Source organism: Bactrocera dorsalis, chromosome 4 (assembly GCF_023373825.1).
Source record: "Bactrocera dorsalis isolate Fly_Bdor chromosome 4, ASM2337382v1, whole genome shotgun sequence".
Lineage (NCBI taxonomy): Eukaryota > Metazoa > Arthropoda > Insecta > Diptera > Tephritidae > Bactrocera > Bactrocera dorsalis.
Genome location: NC_064306.1, coordinates 38,529,537 through 38,552,147, shown reverse-complemented (window position 1 = coordinate 38,552,147; position 22,611 = coordinate 38,529,537). Strand labels below are relative to the sequence as shown.

General features: G+C 39.3%; 1 protein-coding gene across 1 annotated transcript in view; it reads left to right on the top strand.

Annotated features, from left to right (window-relative positions):
• Positions 1-22,600, top strand: part of LOC105233099 (lachesin) — an 84,609-nt gene extending 62,009 nt beyond the window's left edge. Inside the window, exons 7-9 of the mRNA XM_049454888.1 lie at positions 15,113-15,232; positions 20,681-20,851; positions 21,228-22,600. Coding sequence (XP_049310845.1) covers positions 15,113-15,232; positions 20,681-20,851; positions 21,228-21,952 — 1,016 coding nt within the window. The 3' untranslated portion in view covers positions 21,953-22,600. The remainder of the gene's footprint in view (positions 1-15,112; positions 15,233-20,680; positions 20,852-21,227) is intronic.
• The last annotated feature ends 11 nt before the right edge of the window (positions 22,601-22,611 follow it).

Sequence of the window (22,611 nt, the reverse complement as noted above, 5' to 3'; positions counted from 1 at the left end):
TTCTCTAAATAGCAGTTAAACAGTGGTTATTACTGACTTTACGAATCGCTAATTCTATACGTTTTCTTGATCTGGAAATTCTCATATTCTCTGTTTTTCAATTTACTTTCGAACTCTATACAAACCGTCTCACCAGATGACGTTTTCATTAATTTTTTGATTTTCAGTCTACGAGGTGTGTTCAAAAAGTATCGCGAATTTTTTGTTTTTCCAAAATTTATTTATTTATTCATGAATATCTATTTTTTCCCCTTCAAAGTAATCCTCATGAGATATTATACACTTGTGCCAACGGTTTTTCCAATCTTCGAAGCACTTCAAAAAATCAGTTTTTTTATCTTCTTCAGCTCCTCGCTTCTCTTGACGAGATAAAGACGGCATCGAAGTCTTTATCTCGTCAAGAGAAGCGTAGAGTCGTCCTTTCATGGGCCTCTTCAGTTTAGGGAACAAGAAAAAGTCACAGGGGGCCAGATCTGAGGAATACGGTGGCTGCGGCATCATTAGTGTGTTGTTTTTGGCCAAAAAGTCGCGCACAAGCAACGATGTGTGAGCAGGGGCGTTATCGTGGTGCAAAAGCCAATTTTTGTTCTTCCACAAATCCGGGCGTTTCTGGCGGATTGCTTCGCGCAAATTGCGCATAACTTGCAGGTAATATTCCTTATTGACCGTTCTTCCCTGTGGCAAGAACTCATGATGCACCACGCCCCTGCAATCGAAGAAAACTGTCAGTTATGATTCGCGACACATTTTGAACACACCTCGTATTAGGAAATTATAAAGATTGTTTTGAGTTCGTAGGGGTAAAATAATATTAAAATAATTAGAGGCGGCAGACGGGTAATTACTAGTTGAACTTCTTCATGGTCAGGTAATGGAACGTTCGCTGTTATTCTTTTACTGCCATTCAACAGTTTGTAGAAGTGTTTCAGACATAATTTCTGTTCTGGGGGTTTAGTATGCTCCGGTTTGAAACCTTCTGTTAGTCACCGCATCTTTTCGTAGAATTTAGAATTTAGAATCGAGCATTATCCCTACCGGCCAGCTTGCCAAGCTCTTCGAACTCACCAATTTCGGCCTCTCTCTGTTTTTTGTCTGCAAATGCTTGTCGCTTCCCTCTTCAACTCTCGGTATCTATCCCTCTCTGCGTTGTGGTCGATTGTAGCGTTGCGAGGTAAGCCAACTGTTTTCTCCACACTGCGGCACGGCACTCCTCATACTTAGTACTAGCTCATATTTTGCATTTTTCGAAAACCAATGGTTTAGTTTGCAGTTTGAAATACCGTCCCACACTTTCCCTATAACGAGTTGGTGATGAATGCTCTCAGAAAGCAGGAGTGCAAGTGGAGTAGAGAATTGTTCGGCTGTCTGCTGAGATTGCAGCTTCTCGACATCGTACCTTCTTTGTGTTTGTTGACGTGCATTTTTTACTGCACAGAGGCGCGTGCGTATCTTGGCTTCAAAAAGACAGTGGTCCAAGGCGATGTTAGGACCTTGGAGCGTACGCACGTCTAAAATACTGGAGACGTGACTTCTGTCTATCACAACATTATCAATCTGGTTGGTAGCTTTTCGATCCGGAAACAGCCAAGCAGCTTGATGAGTTTTCTTAAGACGGAATCTTAGACAACCGTATTTCCGACCCCGGCTAAATCGATAAGACAATTGTGGAAGTTTCATCATGGAAGTTGAATTTACCGATCCGTTGTTTCAAGGATATCTTATTTGGCCACTCTCGCGTTAAAGGCGTCAAGCACCATTTCACATCGTGGCGGGGGCAGCTCTCATAGGTGCACTCCAAGCACTCATAAAAGGCATCTTTGGTCACATCGTCCTTCTCTTTCGTCGCGGAGTGGGCGCAAATCAGCGATATGTTAAACAGCCTTGCTTTGATGCGGATTATGGCTAGACGTCCATCCAACGAGGGGAAATGCTAGGACTCGGCATCTGAATCTGCGGCACTGTACTACTCGGCTCAGTACTTATCTTTGTCGGTGATGTCTTACAAGGACATCAAGGCCAGTTACTACAGCCACAGCTACCTATATGCTTTAGTGCTCCGATATCGGCGGTTCCTTCGTGTGTAAAATTTCAGATCTATATCTCAAAAACTGTAAGCGTTATTTAGTGGCAGCGTGCTGTATCTCAATCATTTATTCATATACTTCTTCATAAAATGGGATTACAACACCAACTCTACCAAACAGTGGCTTTCTAACAATTGTGCAGCAATAAAATGACGCAACGCGCAAAATGCGACCATGAAATATGTCCGAATACTCACACATGCACACCTGAATAATCAGTATTTTACTTTCTACTCATGAAATTTTTTGACGCAAGTAAATGTATGTGAGTGTACATATCCAAATACATATGCTTGTATGTCAATATGTAAGTTATCCACATACTCACTATCCTGATTAATGTTGCAACACTCCAACCGGCAATGAGCTACACTCAGTAAACACTTCGCCATACGCACACTCACACACACGCACACATGCCCAGTTAGAGTAGACATAATGCTCTATGTTGGCCAGCATTCAGTATTGTCAACGTTTGCCAGTGCAGTAATCACTGGTCCAGTCTGTGCCTAATACATACCTAAATACACTCTATGTCTCACATCATTTTCATCATCAGCACAGGCGGCGCAGCAGCTTCATCAATGTCCCGCATCCATCAGAAAAACACACATACACACAGACAGTTGGTTGGTTGTGTTGCAGTTTAATTTTTGCCAACGCCGCTCACGTACGGCCCCATACCGCTCGCACCGCTCACACCACCAAGTGTTGTCACCAAGGTTATACTTGTATGGACATACTTAACGCGACTTTTATTTGTAATCAACTTAGCTGGCAGGTAGGCACGACCGTTGCCTTAATACATATGCTTATGTATGCCTCACTGTGCGTGTTGCAGTTAGGACTGACCTATGGCTCCTTCCCTACCTCCGCACATATTTCAATGCGTTTTTGTTGGTCAACGGCAAATGTTGAATTTCGCATTTCCACGGCATTAGTTCGAGTGACCATGAAAATGTGTCAGTCTGCGGCATAGAATTTGTGGCTCTTTTAAATTTCTCCAAAATTTTGCTTGCTCTTGGTTTGTGGAGCCTACGCTGTGTGCTATTATACTGATATGAGCTTGTGTTTCCCTGTCCATGTTTTGCAAAGAATTTAGTCGACAATGTAGACCGCAGAGCTTCTTGATTGGACAGTAGACTCACTCACATTTATCATAATATTTTGTAAAGAATTCAGCGACAAGAATTGCTTACTACCATTGAGTAAAAAAACCCTAAAATAATATGTATTATAGTACAATACTGACACTGGGAAGAAAGCAGTGGATTCAGACCAGACTTCCACTAGCTCTAATATAACCAATATAGTGATTTTGGGCCATTCAGTCGACTTATGTCGTATATATGTATCCGCAATCTCTGCCTATGAGATCAAATCGCTAGTGGTGCAGGAATGTAGCGAACGGCTGAACAGTCTATCGGAACGTAACCAAGAGCACCTTACCTGGGTTTCCGGCCACAAAGGTATTGCCGAGAATGAACTGGCTGATGAGCTCGCCCGCTCCGCAGCACCCACTAAAATGGTAGGACCTGTACCCTTCATAGCGGTAGGTCATCACACCATAAAGGAGCAGGCAGGGAGAGACATTGGCAACAACTGCCCAAGACATGCACCATGCCAAGTTGCTAATCACCTTATTCGCACCTAATAATATAATGGAACTTATCAATTGGCTGGGAATGGCCGGCCAAATCTGGAGCTTAATGATCTAGTCAAATTCATCCGTTATAATATACAGGGTTTTTCCGGAAAATATTAAGATTGAGTCGAATTGCATAAAAAAAATTTATTGAACCAATCGTTAAAATTCTTTAAAAACTTTCAAAATAGGCCCTTTCTGCATAGATGCAGCGCTGTCAGCGCGATTTCCAAGCATTGAAGGCGTCACGGAAGGCATTCTCCGGAATAGCCTTGAGAGCCGAGGTGCATGCTGCTTGGATCCCCTCTGTCGTCTCAAAATGCTTGCCTTTCATCGGCCTTTTCAGATAAGGAAACAAAAAAGTCCGGGGGCCCACATCTGGGCTGTAGGGTAGCTGCGGAAGCGTTGAGATGCTGGCATTGGTTAGGTAGCTGCTTACAAGAAAGGCGGTGTGAGCCAGGGCGTTGTCGTGGTGCAACTTTCAATCGGCTGCGATGTCTTGTCGGACCCGATTGACCCTTCGTTTGAGTCTATTGCGGACTTCCACGTAAAACTTGGCCTTGGTTTGTTCAGGAGGAATATATTCATGGTGGACGATGCCTTTGATGTCAAAAAAGCTTGCACCACGCTAGGAACGCTCTCTACCGAATCTAGTCGGTGCGCGCACGCTCCAAAGTATAGTCGCGGCGGAAGAAAATCAGTCCTATTACTTTCCGGACAAACAACAGTTCAAAAACAAACTTAATTGAAATGAAATTTCAACCACAAATGGACTACATGTTATTATGTCCAAGTTATCCTAGTTTCTTGTGCTAGTTAGAGACGCTTGGACGCTAATGACAACCTTGAGGAATAGTATTATAAACGAGATAGGCCTGATCTAGTTCCGTTTTTATGGATTCGGTCGATTTTTGCTGAAAAATCTGGAGTAACCGCTTACAGCATCAGTCATATTTGCATGACCGATAGAGATTCGAAGGTAGATATTATGACTTTGGAGGCTAACTTCTAAAATCGTAGTAATTACTTTTCTAACTACTTAAGGAAAATGCGAATCATTAAGGCTACTGAAAGTTGATCGAAATTACCAAGATCTTTCATAAGATCGACTCAACACATGTTGATTAATATTTTAAATTTTAAGGGTGTGAACGCAAAATTCGTACCCAAGAACTGGTCTTCCCTTTCCTATACTTCCCCTGACGGGTACTGCAAAGTTAGAGTCATGTGTAGAAGTTCACGCAAGTGTAGAAAGTTCTCTGAACGTCATTCCCTTGAGAGTGGCCAGAAACGATTCTTTTGCATATGGGTCAAGCAGCTCACTACTTATTGTCCTAGACCAAGTATCCTCTGGGTAGACAAAAAAATCCGTTTTAATAGACCGAATTAACATCTGCGATTTTTTGATAAAACGAAATGAAATCGAACCATTTCTGAAGCGAATGGTAGCAGTAGACGAAAAGTGAACCAAATACGACAATAATGTGTGAAAAAGATCATGGTCCAAGTATGGTAAAACTCAACAAATGGTCGCAAAGCCAGGGTTGACGCATCGAAAGGTTATGCTGAGTGTTTGGTGAGATTAGAAAGTAATCATCCACTATGAGCTGCTCTAGCTTGGTGGAACGATTGATTTTACATTTTACTGTCAACAACTGATGAGATTGAAGCATGCAATCGAAAAACGGCCAAAACCGATCAACGGAAACGGCTTCGCCTTCTATCAGGACAACGCTAGACCACACACATCTTTGATGACTCAGCAAAAACTGAGAGAGCTTGGCTGGGAAGTTTCGATGCATCCACCATATAACCCTTACCTTGCATCAACGAACTACTATTTGGTCTGGTCAATGCAGAACTTCCTTAATAGAGTAAAGTTGGCTTCAAAGAAGCCTGTGAAAATTATTTGTAGCAGTTTTCTATCCAAGTTAAAATTTTTAATTGAAATTAATTTTTCATAAATCAATTTTATTTGTTAAATTGCGTTTGCCGCACATGGTTCACCCTGCATTTAGTGTCAAGCTAACCACAAATATTTTTGCTTTCACGCCTGCTAAACTTTTGTAGTATTTTTTTTTGAATGCCTGTGTTAATTTGATTTAAAATTTTTACACTTTTGAATTAAGAGCAGATTTCCTTTTCATCAAGGTTGCAAAGCAGAAAGTTATACACGACATGCAACACTGTTGGCTGCTTTGTTTCCACTAACAATAAACGCATAGAATTTCTTGTGAATGTATGTCAACATATTTGTGATATTCTGAAAACTACCGAAGCAAATCCAATTTTAAATTTAAAATAGCTTTTGAGAATTGCTGCCTTTGGAATTTCAATTAAATCGACTTCAATAGATTATCACCTAATAGCATATATGCACGTATATATGTTGCAAGTTGCATGTATTATCTGTACACCTTTGGAGACACGTTTCGCCTGCTGCAATATCGTCAACTGCCACTTTTCAGCCGCAAGTGGCACGCATTCTTGTGCGAAAATCAATTAAAATCTCAAAATCTGCAAATCAATGTGAAAATGCACACACACACCAACAGCAGCAGGAACATACATACGTGCTCGTACAAAGCTTGTCCAAAAATTGAGACATCTACACAAAAGCTCAGCACTAATAGCTGAAGTGCCCATGCATGCTTGTATATGCACGAGTTTAACATTAATTGTGTATACTCATGTTGCATGCAGCATATGCACATCGGTATGTGTGTGTGTTGGTTTGCAATCAACTGTCATTTTGACTTTGCCCTGGCGAGCGTGGCTGACCACAATTTCCAAAGTTTTTATCTCTACTCCTACCCTCTTTGCATGGCCTTAGTATTGTTGCATTTTTTTGTTGTTGCTATCGCAAAAAATGATATTGCTATGATTTTGTACTCTCGCAACATGTTGCTTGGAGTATAGAGATTGTTATTCAGATCAAATTCATCTTTATGTAGATCAAAAAGTTTCAAGGACGAGCCGAATTGATTCACTAATATGGAGAATTTTGATAAAATTTAGAAACTAAAGCTTATAGACATGTTTCCTAACAAACTCTCGAAACTATTTATAGAATTTGGTAAAGGGATTCACACAATAGCACCGAACACATGTGGACCTCCACCCGCGGATCCAGAGTAGAATTTTGAGGGAGGGAATTTATAATTTTGTTCGCGCAACTCAAAGTCCCTTTCTTCGCGGAATGTCACTTTTGGCGGAGGAACTCTCCGCAGTTCAACCAACACCAACATTCTACCTTGAAGTTTTGAAGCGTTTGTTGCGCCGTATTCAACGTGTTCGGCCCGAATATCGCGAAGATTAAAGTTGGCGTTCATTGCACGATAATGCGCCGTCTCATCGATCGGTGCTTGTGACCGATTATTTGAACAAAAATCACATTTTAATCATTAACCACTCCCCGTATTCACCTGATATGGCGCCATGCGACTTCTTTCTTTTCGGAAAAATGCATTTGCCCATGGAAGGAAAACGTTATGCAGAGGCCATTCAAAAGGCTTGCACCGGCACTCTGTCGACCATACCGGCCAACGAGCTAAAACACCCGTTCGACATGCTTTTGGTCCGTGTAAAAAGCTGTATTGAAGCAGAAGGCGACTATTTTGAATAAAATAAATTGTTTTTGCGGAAAAAAAACATTTTTCTGCTTTTTTTAAAGTCCTGTTTACTTTGGAACACACATTGTATGTTTATGATCCGGAAAAAGTTGAGCATTCGGCTGAATATCGTGGCATAAGTGAGCCGAAGCCTAAAAACTACGTCACAACAAGTCAAAAATCAAGGTTATGTTCATAGTTTTCTTTGATTTCCGAGGTGTGGTGTGCTCCGAATTCCTTCCGACCGGTCAAGTTGTCTATAAGGAACTCTATTTGAGTGCTATACACGAAGCTGTTCGTAAACAGAGGTCGGAATTATGAGCCGACAATTCGTGGTTTTTTCGCCACGATAATGCACCTGCGCATACTGCATTGAATCTTCGTGAGTTTTCTGCCAAATTTTTATCCAATATCGTGCCGTAACCTCCGTATTCGCCTGTTTTACGTTCGTGTAACTTCTGCCTAATCAGCAAACTTAAACGTGAATCGCTACGCACATTTAAGACTATTCTGGAAAATGATTTTAACAACTGTTTTGAGGATTGGAAAAATCGTTGATACAATTTGGGCCAAGAGAGATTACTTAGAGGTGGGCGACATAGATTTTGAAGAATAAATTAAAAATTATAAAATTATGAACAAAGTCTCACTGTACATATGTGAAAACTGATTTTAGGCATCTGGTTTGTCTTGAGTTAAATTTGACTTAATGGAGCTTGTATGCCTAGCGCATGTTCTCGTGCTCAAATAAGGAAAACACTTCCTATAATAAATATTTCACTAACCTGGGTTTATTATAGATGTACGAAAGAGGAAGTAGATGTACTCAGAAATCGCTGAAGGTATTCTGGATAAGTGTTATACTGCATAGAGCATCAGTTACAGTTTTAAACCTGAAAACAAAAACTTAGTTGAAATTTGAAGAGTTTTCATGATTTATATGAAATATTAAGAATATTACTATTATACCTATCAAAACTTATAATATTTGTATACGAAAATTTTAAAACAAAAAAAAAAACGGTCTAGATGGTATCAACATCAACTTCTTCCAATTGCGGCCATAAAAACTTGGTTATCATCGATATATACAGTTCTCCATTAACAGTAACGGTTCTAAGAGCTTCATTTAGAAAATAGTACGAATCGATGATTCCAACATACCACAAACCACACCAAACTGTCAATGTAGGTGAATGTAATGGTTGTTCATTAATAATTTTTGGATTTTCTTCACACAAGAATAGACAGATTTGTTTATCTAGGACACCACTGGAATAAAAGTGACCCTCATCGAAGAGATGATTTTCTTAAAAAAAAAAATCAAAGGCAAAATCATGACGTTAATGGTGGTCCTGTAGCTTCAGCTATTGAGTGAGAATAATTATATACGGATGCAAGCAAGAAGTAATTTGAGACAACCCAAATTCCTAAGAACGTCTTGGAAGCGACAAATTGCGGTATTCAGCAACACTTGCCTGAAAGGCAGCAATACAGGGTTCGTCAGGAAAGTAATAGGACTAATTTTCTTCCGCCGCGACTGTACTTCGGAGCGTGCACGCATCGACTGGTTTCGGTAGAGGGCGTTACTGACAAACGAACAAGCGAGAACGAACGAGAGTTCGGACAAAAATTTTCGCGCTACGTGTTTCTATTAGTGGTGCATGGCGAAAATGCAGCGTTCGTTAAAACAGCGGTACGCAATTAAATTCTGTATGAAAATCTGTAAATCTGCAACAGATATGTTATATATGATCAAGCAGACTGGTCCAGATGTTGCTTTAGCAAGAAGTGATGTGTTTCAGCTCTTTTTGGAGGTCCGGGAAGAGGTCGCTGATGAAGACCGGAAGAATGAGAAAATCCAAAGTGAAAACGATGTTCGCTGTCTTTTCTGACATCAAAGGCATCGTCCACTATGAAGTTGGTCCTCTTGGACAAACCATCAACGCCAAGTTTTACGCGGAAGTGCTCAAGAGACTCAAACGAAGGATCAATAAGGTCCAACAAGATATCCCAGCCGATTGCAAGTTGCTCTACGATAACGCCCCGACTCACACCGCCTTTCTTGTGAACAGCTACCTAATCAGGGCCGGCATCCAATTGCTTCCACAGCCGCCCTACAGCCCAGATGTGGCCCCTTGGACTGTTTTTTGTTCCCGATGAAAGGCAAGCATTTTGGGACGACAGAGAAGATCCAAGCATGCACCTCGGCTCTCTAGACTATTCCGAAGCAAGCCTTCCGTGATGCCTTCCATGCTTGGAAATCGCGCTGACAGCGCTGCATCTATCAGAAAGAGCCTATTTTGAAAGTTTTTAAAGAATTTTAACGATTGGTTCAATAAATTTTTTTAAATCGACTCAGTCCTAATAATTTCCAGATAAACCATGTAATGGCATCGAATTTACTTTTACAGGAACAAAGAATTTCATTGATATCCCAAAGCATTTTGTAGCGCTTTTATTGAAACCCCGTTATTTAGGAAGAGTATTATTACTTCGTGGCAACCGAAGTTTGCATCTTATCTTCGTAACACTTCAATGCAAATATTTTATATTACCGACCTTCAAACTTGGAGGATGGGGTCATGTGTAGAAGTTCACGCAAGTGAGGAAAGTTCTCTGATCGCCATTCACTTGGGAGTGGCCAGAAACGATTCTTTTACATATGGCTCAAGCAGCTCACGACTTCCGGTCTTTGGCCATGTATCCTCTGGGTAGCCTAAGAACATCCGTTTGAAGGCGAGCTAAAGTGAGAAGGCGAAACATCCTCTACATAGGGTTGTGCGCTAGGTTTGGGACCCACCACGTAAAAAAACATCATAAATGAAAGGAAACAACAGCTGTTGTTAACTCAGCTATAATCGCGTAAGCGGTGTCTACGCCAATTAAGAAGAAGAAGACCTTCAAACTTCGTATAATTGGACATTCTTAAATGGAGGCATATATTTCTCTTGATCACTACATGTCTTTAGTTAAAAGAAAGCAATTATAAAACAAATTGAATAAATTTTAATTTTTCGAATAATTTTGATTATTTTATACGTACAAAGATTTATGTAACGCAAGTAATATGAATAATTTTTTTGTTCGAACAAAGAAAGCTCAAATATGTAAGAAATTTCCAAGAAAACACATTTATGCAAAAACTCTGAGTTGTCTTACAAAGTGCGCCACACATCAAAATCCATCAAAATATCAATATATATTGAACATATGTATGAAGAGTTTCAAAAGCTACACTTGCTCTTGTATGAACATATTTGTTGTGTTAAGCTTCGTATGCTGTCTGAATGGTCTTTGCAGATTCTTCTACTGCGAATTGCATGCAACTTCCAACTCGCTTTGATTGCTCTCGCTTATTGCACGGCCCACCACACACCACTTCACTTTCCAGCGCCTTTGCTTAGAAACACACTCGTGTACGTACATTTATAGCTATGTGTGAGTGCACCTACACATAAGTATATGCAATGCTCTGGCCATTCTTCATTGGAATAATAACAAAATGTCACTCGCTTCGGTTGCTCTGTGGTTTCTGCTTCACTACAGCATTTTGCAACAAAATATTTTCCAAATTGCATTGACTTCAATACCTTTTGAACTGAACTCTCGAACTCGAGCTCAAATTGATGAACTGATTTTTAATGTTTTTCTTGCTTTTGTTGTTATTTGTTGCTATTTGTTCTTGATTTCAGCATTTGTATCAGTGTATCAGTATACTAGGATACTAGCATACCAGACCATTGCTGATTTGCCCTTTCAACGCAGGTATGTTGTTGTTATTGCAATTGCTAAAATGTCCAACAAAACCACACAATTCGGCAGTTCGGTAGTTGCAGAGCGCCGCAATCGATTTAGATACAAAAAGTGCTGGCTTCACTCACTCCACCACTGCTCCGACTATTTGCATATGAGTTAGTTAGCAACTTTAAATGTTGTCTCTGGTCACTTCGTGATTTGCCTAGAAGCACGTAAAGTTTTCCTAATCAATAGGTGTTGCATGTTGCACCATTGAATGTTGATTTACAGCGTTGCAGCATGAGGCAAGCATGCTTCGTTGTAGCACCTTTTTGGGCGAGGAAAAGCAAAACTTATTTGGTAATGCTGAAAATTTCGTATGATTGATTGGGCTACTTAAAGAGAAGCGTATCTGCAACTTTGATCATGTTTTAAGTGTAGCAATCTTTAGATAATTTAAGCAAATTAAATTAATTTTGAAAACACTCTGATCTCGCTGTACCTCAGCGCCGAATTTAGAAGAGTATTGCTTTGAATAGTTCAATACTATCTTTAAACTACTACAAAATTGCAACATGCAAACATGATGATAATCAAATAATGCATTTTCCCCCACTCCAAAAATCTAATGGATTATTACCGCAAGTAACACTAAGCTTTTCGGCTGATCCCACTTATATCTTTTTGAAATAGCTTACAATTGAATGGATCTGTTTTATTACCCATTTGATTAGTAATTTTCTTTAAGGGATTATATGAGTTTCCTCGGAAAAACACAACCTTTTTCAGCATTTTTTTCGCATATAAAAAAATTAAATATTTTATAAGAATTTTTTATTGTTAAAAATATACACTATTAACAAAATTCTGCATTTTTTGGTAAAAAATATTTTAAAATCGGGCATTGCGTCGCCATTTCCGGTGACCACTCGGAAAAAAAGTGCTCCCTCGTTTGCAGGATAACTCCTTACAGAATTATCTAAATTGAAAAAATACTTGCTTTAGAGAAAACCTGAACTTAGAGCTTGAGCTAAGGAAAAAAGTAGAAATTAGAGTTTTGGCAGACAGTTTTACAAAAAAATTAACATTTCAGTGGAAATTTCGAGACATTTTTATTCAAATAATAATACATCCAAGTCTTTAAGAATTGTATCGCAAAGAGATGTGTAAAATTTCGTGAAACTCGGTAGAGTAGTTCTCGAGAAATCTTTCCAAACCGACTTTAAAAACACAGTTTCGAGAAAAACGCGTTTAAAGACGATGCACTTAGCCTAGCTAGCCTTGACCGCACAAGTTCTCAAACTGTATCTCCGAAACTATTACTCGGATCAACTTGAAAGTTTAGGACAATATTCCAGAAATATTGTAGAACTAAAAAAAGTAATAAAAAAACGATTTTTGAAAACCATAAACTCATGTAACCCTTAAAAATTATAGAAATCAACTCGGTTCGTGCATAGTTAGTTTTGTATGTTAAAAAATTTGCTGCGAAAAACTTTGCATATTATATATTATCAGTGATATCCTTAATCCATATATGACTGATTCTCCTAACCACATTTTAGAATCCTTTTTTTACCTGTATATAAATCGAATGGAAATAGATATCTTGTTTTAAACTCCGTGCTTATTCCATATAATTGGCTTCATTATATTATGGGCTTTGAATTTGATAATATGCAGATCAACAGACTTAGTTTTTGAACAAAATGAGATGCATCAAGGTGTCTTGGGAGCCATGCCGAGGATCAGCGTGGCTGGGTTCCAGGACAAAGTGATATTCCTAGTAATTGTGAAGCACATGTTTTTTAAAGACCAGGCACCACCTAACAATCAGAGTCCGAAAAAGAGGAAGTTTGTAAGCCGCGAGATATGTATAATGGATTAAATGGATCATTACTTGTAATATCAAATTGATAAACACGTTGTAGATTTAGCTGAGATTCGATGGAGTCAATCACTAACTTGCTCAGTAAGCACTCAAACTTGGAATAAATGGAACACGAACCAAGCATTTCGTCTAATAAAATCAAAATAAATGTCACAAAAACTCTAGTAGGAATATTAACAGACCACAGTATAATTTCTAAATTGGGTACGCCATACAATGGCTATTAGAAATGCCAGCAGACTATAGAACATTCTCTATGCGAATGCAAAATTTTGTATAGAAAAATAATTGAAAACTATTGGTCAAGGGTTTCTCGACGGTATCTCGGATGTTGCGCAGATAAAACTTTTCATACTAACGAGCTTCATCAGAAGCATAGGGTGCTTCAGAAAGAACACAATAGAATGAGAGGATTGTAATCAAAGGGGTTTTTCAATAGGGACGGAAGTAGACCCATAGGGACAGCAAACGACGACATATTTTTTTCCGCTCTTTTGACATTTCTCTTCAGTAAGGGTTGCCATTTCATCATGGAAATATGTACGATCCAACTTTTGAATTCACAGGAACAATACAAAATGTTCCCGTGGCAGTAAGAATTGCCCGTATTGTCGAGATTATTGCTGCTGCTAGCGCATCAATTGAGGAAGACCCAAATCAGTCACTCACACGTCTTTCTCAAATGTTCCACAGCAATGCACACGTACTCTATGAGTCACCATTGCATCCCGAAAAAGTTACGGTTTGGTGTTGTTTATGGGCTGGTGGCGTCAGTGGGCCGTAATTCTACTGGGAATGGAAATCACTGTCGCTTAATGATAACCAAATTTATTTAGCCCAAATTGATGATTTGGACCTAGACAATATGTGGTTCCAACAGAACGGCGCCAAGAGCCACACAGCGAATGTCACAATCGATTTATTTGAAATTGGTGAACGTGTTATCTCACGAAATGGCCCAGTCAATTGGCCGCCTCGGTCGTGTGATTTGACGCCGTTAGACTATTTTCTGTGGGGCTACGTCAAGTCTATGGTCTGTGCCAACAAGCCAGCGACGATTGATGAACTTCGTACGAATATCGAATGGGAAGTTGCAGCAGTATCAGCTTATGCTCGAAACCCGTCGAAAACTGCATTCAGTGAATGCAAATATTTTTAAAGCAAAGATTTTATCGTATTGCTTATTTATTATCGAAAAAAATATTAATCAGATGTTAATGTATATAATAGACAAAGATTTATTCAGTTGTTCCATCCCCAAAGTAACACAAGTCTAATGTAAAGGCATCATAACAGCCCAGCAAGTCACCGCTATCGGAACTCCAATACACTAAACGGAAACTAACGTCTATGTGTTAGTACAACTACAACGCCTAAGGCCTTTGTGTAAGGAAGGAATGAACGATGCCCGTACACATAAGTCTCGGTTAGATATGTCAAATGGGTCTTAAGAAACTCATGGATACTGCAGCAGAAATCTCTGGTAGCGCTGCTCGGTAATTATTTTGATTTAGAATGTTTCCAGTAAGAAAAGCAATCGAAGCTAGAAGATTTTGAAGACCTATATTAACTGTTGCTGCAACTTTCTTCAGAAGGTTGTGAATATTAACCCTAGAGTAAAATCAACAGATTATAGCAACATTACGAGTAAACGGAAATTTTCCACATTAAATATTCATGGAATAGTATTTTTCATAGCGTTGCCAAAATTTAGAAAAAATTAGCTCAAATGTGACACACTTTTAAAACGATCGCTGGTAGTCATTACTCACAGAGACTTTTTCCGTTCACAAACCACAAATTTATCCTCAAAGGCGGCATACTTTGTGAGCACATAAATATGTTAGTTGCTCACATGAATTCATTTGCCAAACTCGAGCGCCAAACTTTAAAAATTACCATAAAATTACAGCAGTCAAGTACCCCTTAATTGACCTAACCACATATGTTGCTCGTACCAACACTAACAACATCACCAACACCACCACCAGCACCGGCACTACCAGCGCTGGCAGCAACATGAAAATATACCCACTACATGCACATTGTAGGTAATTTGCTACTGCTGCTGCTGCCCCACCACCACCACATAGACTAACACTTTGTTGGCATTCTTTTTGATTTATGGTCTTTGTCTTTGCAGTTCATCCTGTCATTCAAGTACCGAATCAATTAGTTGGCGCACCGCTTGGCACTGATGTGCAGATCGAGTGTCACGTCGAGGCCTCACCAAAATCAATTAACTACTGGATTAAGGACACTGGTAAGTTTGTTAGAACACTCTACTGTAATAAATGTATGCGTGTGTGTGTGTGTTTGTATGGGAATGTAGTGTGGCCTACTGGATATGATGTAGTGTGATGTGGTGTGTGGCCTTATGGTCACTACGCTGCTGGCACACACAGTGGGTAATGGTGAGTCATTATTTTTGCATTTTATAGACATTTCGTACACATGCTGCCCTTACATAATGACACTGCCACATGCATGCATACAAATGTGCCTAGTATGTCGGTACGCACATTAGTACTGGCCCAATTAAACAGTTAATGGCTATAAAGTCAACTATTGAACCGAGCTAAGGTCAAATAGCCAACAAACGAGAGTTGAACTGACCAAGGGTCATATAGGCAGTTTACTGAACGATTCAAATATAGTGTTGGTATGAGTTTTAAGCCAACGGTTACCTCTGTAGGTATATAACTGTAAATTGTAGTAAAAGTTCATTTGAGTTCATAACTGAGTACAGATTTTAATGTATATTCGAGAAGCAGAGGAATGTCTTGTTTATTAATTATAATTAATATTAATAATTGTCATTAACCAGTACCTTTCGCTTACGCAACACTCTAAACATTTCTAAGTATGGCTCGAAAATGGAGGATGAAGTTGGTGCAGGGATATACTGTCTAGAGTTAGGCATACGGCAGTCTTTTAAGTTGCCGGACAGTATATTTCAAGTTGAGATCTTTGCTATTGCGAATGCCACGAAGCTGGCCTTTAATGCACCTGCTGACAGTTCCAGATTCAAAATCTACATAGACAACCAAGCGGCAATCAAGGCAGTAACCTCGCATCGCAGATCAGCCAAAAGTGTCATGGGAAGCAGGACAGTAGCAGAAAGTGTTGACAGTAGCAAGCAACTTCACTGCTACTAGATGCCAGGCCTCAAAGGCATCGAAGTCAGTGAAACAGTGGATCAGATTGCCAAGAATGATGTACGGCTAACATTTAAAAACGTAATCAACAGTGGGAAACCCATGCTTGTCTCTACGACGATCTAGACCGGAGCATGTTGAAGAAAATTGAAATCCAATGGAACGAGCTAACTGAGGGCGAAACTGCAAAAGTCATATGTAAAATGGTATATCGGAATCACACAAAATTCCTATCGGCACTCGATAAAATAGAGCTGTCAGATCGAAAAGGCTGTAGGAAATGTCTAGAGCTAGGCACCAGAGAAACAATTGGCAGGACTACGCTGTAAGCAATCTGTGATCCTTACGGTATGATACGAGGTATGACAATTAAGTAATGAGACTGATTCCATACAAAACCATATATTTGAAAATTTTTCTACATACTCTGCCATCCCCTTCAAAGTAGTCCCCTTGGGCAGCTATACAGCGATTCTAGCGCGTTTTTCATGCTTCATAAAATTTCTGGAACGCTTCGACTGAGATGTCCGCGAGTACCCTCGTCACGGCCGCCTGAATGTCCGTAATCGACTCGACACCGATTTTGCTTTAGGAAAAAAAAAAGTCACAGGGTGACATGTTGACTCGTTTTCGCAATCTTTCGAGTACTTGGCAATAATCATCGTTTTCACCTTCGACTTGCTAATGCGAGCTTTTTTCGGGCGGGGGGGGCGCGCGAACTAAACAAGCTAGAGCGATGGTTCATATAGCAATAGAGAGGGAAGGGATGTCGATGGTCACAGGTTTACCACAAGCGCGACAATAAAATCAGTCTCATTACTTAATTGTCAAACCTCGTACACTGAAAACGCCACAGAGACTGTTGAAGTTCGGGTCAAGCGCAGGCAACCTAAAGGATGACTTCTCATGAACCTTGTAATTGAACTCTATCTGGTATCGCAAAGAATCAAAACTGATCTATGCGTGACTCATTGGCCTACCTGACAAACCTGACCTAACCTAACCCGCTTAATAAAATATAAATAAAAATTAGAAATAAAAATTTGAGGCATAACTTAGAGTCACCGATTGGAAGAATGTGAATAATGTTTTATTTATAAATCTTCAAATATTTTTCAAAGTTGTAAATAAACTAATTTCAATATTTTTTCCCCATAATTTAGTAAATAATATATAAGAAAATGATTGTTAGTTAGTTGGAAGCTTGAGTAGTTAAAGACAAGTTTATGTTATGCTAAAAAGCATCCTAAAAGGAATATAAGCCCTCATATATCGATCTTAAACTGAGTTCGCAGATGCACCGCGTCAAGATTGAAGTACAGAGCAATTCCATCTTATTTTAACAAATTTCGGAATTTGCATCCGCAAAAAGGTATACCCTCGCTATAGAAACGTCCATTGGACAGTGCTCGGCTATAAGCCTCTTATGCCTAGTTGAGGACGAAAAACTTACTAAACCGCTTTTGTTTTATAGTACTATGAGCCAAAATGGCATTGCTGAGCCAAACGGGCGTTGCTAAAGGTTGGCCATCGGATACCAAAAAGTTGTTTAGATCACCAGATGACTACGGAACTCTAAATGGTCGCCAGTTTATGAGTAATCCCCTTTGGATAACGATGTAGTTCGACTATTTCAACAATTCATACGAACTATGATTCACGTTTAGCATATAATAGGGTTACTTGACTTTATTCTATCTCTCTGCACGACTATTGAATATTATTTTCCAAATTCTATCGACAATTTCTAAGCTAAAGTGAGATGAATGACATCCTTTTGTTTTGGAAGACATGAAAGATAACTTTTAACTCAATACGAGTATATAGAAACGTATTTTGTGTATATAACCAACTATATTATTTATATATATAATAAATAAGTAAGGGTTAATGCTTTTCTAATGAAAACTAAATAGAATATTGTAGACAAAGTGTTTCATACACTTTCCCCATACATTTCCAAATAGAGTACTTGCTGTTGTTATTGTTAAAACGAGTAAGACATGTTATTACAAGTAAATAATGTTTATTTATTTTATTCAACATTGTGTTGCTAGTACATACGCATCACATATTACATTGTCTACTTAGAATCCAATATTTTCATTGCTGGAATTGTGAAAAGTGGATGTAAGGTTCTATTGTCGGAAAATTAATTAAATTTTAAATGGAAATTGCTATTAAATATAAGCACTGAAGAAATATTGTTTGATAGTTTTAACACGATATTAGTACGAATAATTTGTCGCTTATATCATGTCTACAGTTTTGTTGTGCTATGTCTGAGAAAGTCTAAAAAATATCTGATGTAATAGAAGAAGCACCAACTGAATGGCTTGTGATTTCCATACATCATATCTTAAATGGCTGATTCACATTAATCACGTTATATTAACTATTCCAAAGTGGATATTTAAGAATATTCTGCAATTTAAGAATAGCTTTAAAAGCATTCAACTGTAAAATTAAGTTTAATCGATCTCCGGTATTGCGTTGCGATTTTTACAATCGATAAAAACGTTGAACAAAGAATTTATCTCAAAATTTGTATTTCTAACCAAATTTCGTGTGCGGGGTCGTTGTAACTGTTGGAAAAGGCTTACTGTGATTGAAAAACACAAGCCTACGAGTGATACAAAGCTGTTCAGAACTGGTTCAGAAGTGACGAATATGGTGCTTGAAAATTATCAGACAATCGATAAAGAGAGATGGCAAAAGATCTCGACATCTCTCGCGGGTATCGAACGCGTTCTTGCTTATTTTATAATAATATTTTGTAATGCATTGATTGACTGTTTGTCAATAGGGTTTGAGCGTATTAGAAATAGCATCCATGGCATCCGTTTTTTATGACTTTCAATTGAAATAGATTATTTGATACTTTTACGGTTTCGAACTTACGCTTATAGCTTTGTCGAATTATATCGGACCTCTAAAAATAAGGTTACGTTATGGTGGAAGTAACATACTAAAACTGTTATACCTGTGTACAGTTCTTAGTTGTGAGTAGGATATTAGCTATCAACAAAGTGAATGAGATCCGCAATGTTTTTGCCCTCTTCTGGCAACAGCGGGATAATCGAGGAGGAAGTGTTGAGAGGTTTCTAGCTCATCTTCTTTCAAACAGCTGATGCAGCTGGCATTCGGTAAGATGTTCAATCTTCCTGCTCCTGTCTGCTCTCATTCCGTAGTTCTTAAGACTGAAGTACCTGTGCCAGCAAGCTCATCAGCTTTAACGTTTCATGCAATATCGCCGTGGCCACGCACCAAAACCAGTGTAAATAAAGTAACTTGATGTTAGAGATAAGGAGTCTACATACCCCTTCACTAGTCTTGAGCGCACAGTCAGCGAACTTATGCACATATCGTTACACTACTATCGAATAGGTACCGCCTTGAAGGAGGCTGCGCTCTGGAGCAGTAGATTTATTGCTACCTTTATGGAAGCTATCTCCGCTTGGAAGACGTTGCAGTGTCGGAAAGCCTAAAACTATCTTTCCCGATCCACCCACTCATGCCACCCTCTTAAATATATAAGCATAAAAACAACAACAATGTCTAGGTTCGACGACCTGGTAATTCCAGTATTTTGGAATGAAATCATATTCCATAATCTCTACGTCTGAGGACAGTTTTAACGACCATACATACACCTTGCAGTCATGTTCTTCGATGCTATATGCAGCATGGTATTTAGTGTGATAGTTGATGTGGTTACCAGTACATCACAAATACTAATGAGAGAAATCAATTGAACACTCCACAATTTCTTCGCGAGTGTAGTCTTTTCCAGCGAATTACGACTTAACTATTGTTTCATAAAGTCAAAAAACGTCTGACATCCTTTAATGTAAGTATACATATAAATTTTCAGCGTAATAAATCCTTATTTATCAATCTATACGACGACATTGCAATATTTAGGCGAATTAAGAGACAGCGGCTACGCTGGCTAAGTCATGTCGAATGGATGAAAACACTCCAGCTCTGAGAGTATTCGACGCAGTACCTGCCTGGGTAAGCAGAGGAAGAGGAAGAGCTCCACTCCATTGGAAAGACCAGTTGGAAAAAGACCTAGCTACACTTGAAATATCCAATCAGCGCCAAACAATGAAAGGAAGAACGACTGGAGCGTTGCTGTAAACGTCAATAAAGAAGAAGAAGAAGAAGAACGAATGAATCTCTCATCTTTTTCAGTATTCTCAGCCTGATTCAGCCGAAGAACTGTTTATATTTTTACAATAGTAAAATGTAATACTTTAGTCTAGCAAAACGAAATATTACACACATCTCTCCAAAACTCCACTTTTTTCATAGCCAGATAAGACGAGCAAATCTTCATGACTTATGTACCTCTAATGCTAATACTCTCTAAGCACTCGTTAATCTTCAACTGCGATTTCCATGAGACTTTTTTAAAATGCTTATGGTAGTAATCAAATTACAAGAAATCACTGTTTTTTGATAAGCAAGCTTAAAAAGTAAATGAGTTTTTATATCCAAAACAAATGAAACCAAGGACAAGGTTATTAATTTGCCTTTCTCATCAACAGGTGAAATGATTGTGTCCTCGCTGAAGTATCATGTACAGGAATCCTCTAAATCCCTCTACGAAACGAAGATGACAATGATTGTGCGTAAATTCCAGAAAGACGACGTTGGTTCTTACCGCTGCATAGCGAAGAACTCGCTTGGTGAGGTGGACAGCAGCATAAGACTTTATGGTGAGTTTAAAATACACTTTTCCGTCATTACTCGCGGTTTTTACGCGCTGCCAGTTAGTATTAACAGTTAGTTTCTCAACATGTAGCGCAGCTTTATTGGCTTTTTTTATTATTATTATTTCATTTCTTTGCACTTTTTGCTTGTGTCTTCGTCTTTATTTCAATTACGCTGAGCAATTTGCTGCCAACACTGATGGCCATAAAATGAATCCTGGAGCTGTGCTCAGGCTCTGTTTAACATGTGGGCAGCTTTGCTTACTTTCCTTAACGCGTTGTTTTGTTTCTGTTTTTTGTCCATTTTTTGCATTTTCCCAACATTTCGTAGCATTTATTTACACTTTTATTTTATATACATACATATTTTGTCTCACTGCAGAAATACCCGGTCCGAATCGTAAAAACCCAGCTGGCAAACACGGCATTGGCGGCAACAACGACGCGGACACCAATGACGTACTGAAAATGAAACAAGTCAAAGTCACATATCAGCCAGACGACGAGGACCTATACGGCTCAGCCGAGGATTTCGATGACAGCGAATTGCCCTTGCCACCATTAACGCCGAACATCTATTACGCCAACGGACAGAAACAGCCGACACATAGACCGGCCATGTCCGGCGCTGGCATGGGCGGTGGCAGTGGTGCCACAAATGGCGGTGGCAATGGTGGTGGTGGTGCCGCTGATGGTCGCCATCATCACCACAACTCAGCTGGCGGCGCTGGTGGTGGTGGTGGCATTGGTGGCAGTGTCGGCGGCATTGGCAATCTGGACTTCGGTAACTTGGGCGCCAGCAGTGGCGGCCTCAGCATTGCTAGCGGTTTCGCGGTAACTCTTTTTGGTGTCATAACGCGCGAGCCTACATTTCAACGTGGCGCTACCGACATATTTGTACACAACACTACGGACAATAAGGTGCAGACAGCGCCCACCACAGGTGCACAACATGGGCGCTTGGCGTCACTTTGGTCATGTGTGTGGTGTTGGTGGCAACAGCAGCTGGACAGCAGCTATTACTGTTGGCGTGGCCAGTGGCAGCAAGCGCTGCTTGCCTTGCTTGTTCCCAGTTTAATCACTTCGTTCTGCTGGCATTTATTATAATACGCGGTTGTCGTTAAATGCCAATGCGTGGCGGCTCCAGCGCGGCGTGCCGCTACTCCAGCAAAATCGCGCGTCAGCGCTAACCGTACACTGGAGGTTGGCAACGTGGCGCGCGTTGTGTGTGACGCAGAAGTGCGACAATGCTCGGCGGATGCTGTCAATGTGTCGAAAATGTCGAAGTCGGATGTGGCGTCTCCTGTTGCGGTTACCAGTTGAATTTTACGTTGCGTTGCGTTGCGTTCAAACTGAATTTAGAGACAGGTTAGTATGAAAATATAAAAAATAAAAAACTAAAAAAAAAACTTAAATTGAATTAAATCAAATAATGAGAGACATACATATATATATTCACAAAAAATCCTAAAACGCATTACTATAAAATACTAGTCTAATTGAAAATTGAAATTTACAAAAATAAAGAGAAGAACAGAGTCAGTTAATAACCGATTTTTCATTCGCTATATCAAATATTATTGTGAAATTGAAGAAGCCACAAAAATGTTAAGCTGTTAAATAAGTTATCTAGAAATTGAAGTTGGCAAAAGTTAAATGTTATAAAGGCGAAAAATGAGGTTATAATAATAAAATAGGATTTTGTACATACCAGTTTATATATATATACTAGTTTATATTACATATGTATAACCATTGACTCACTT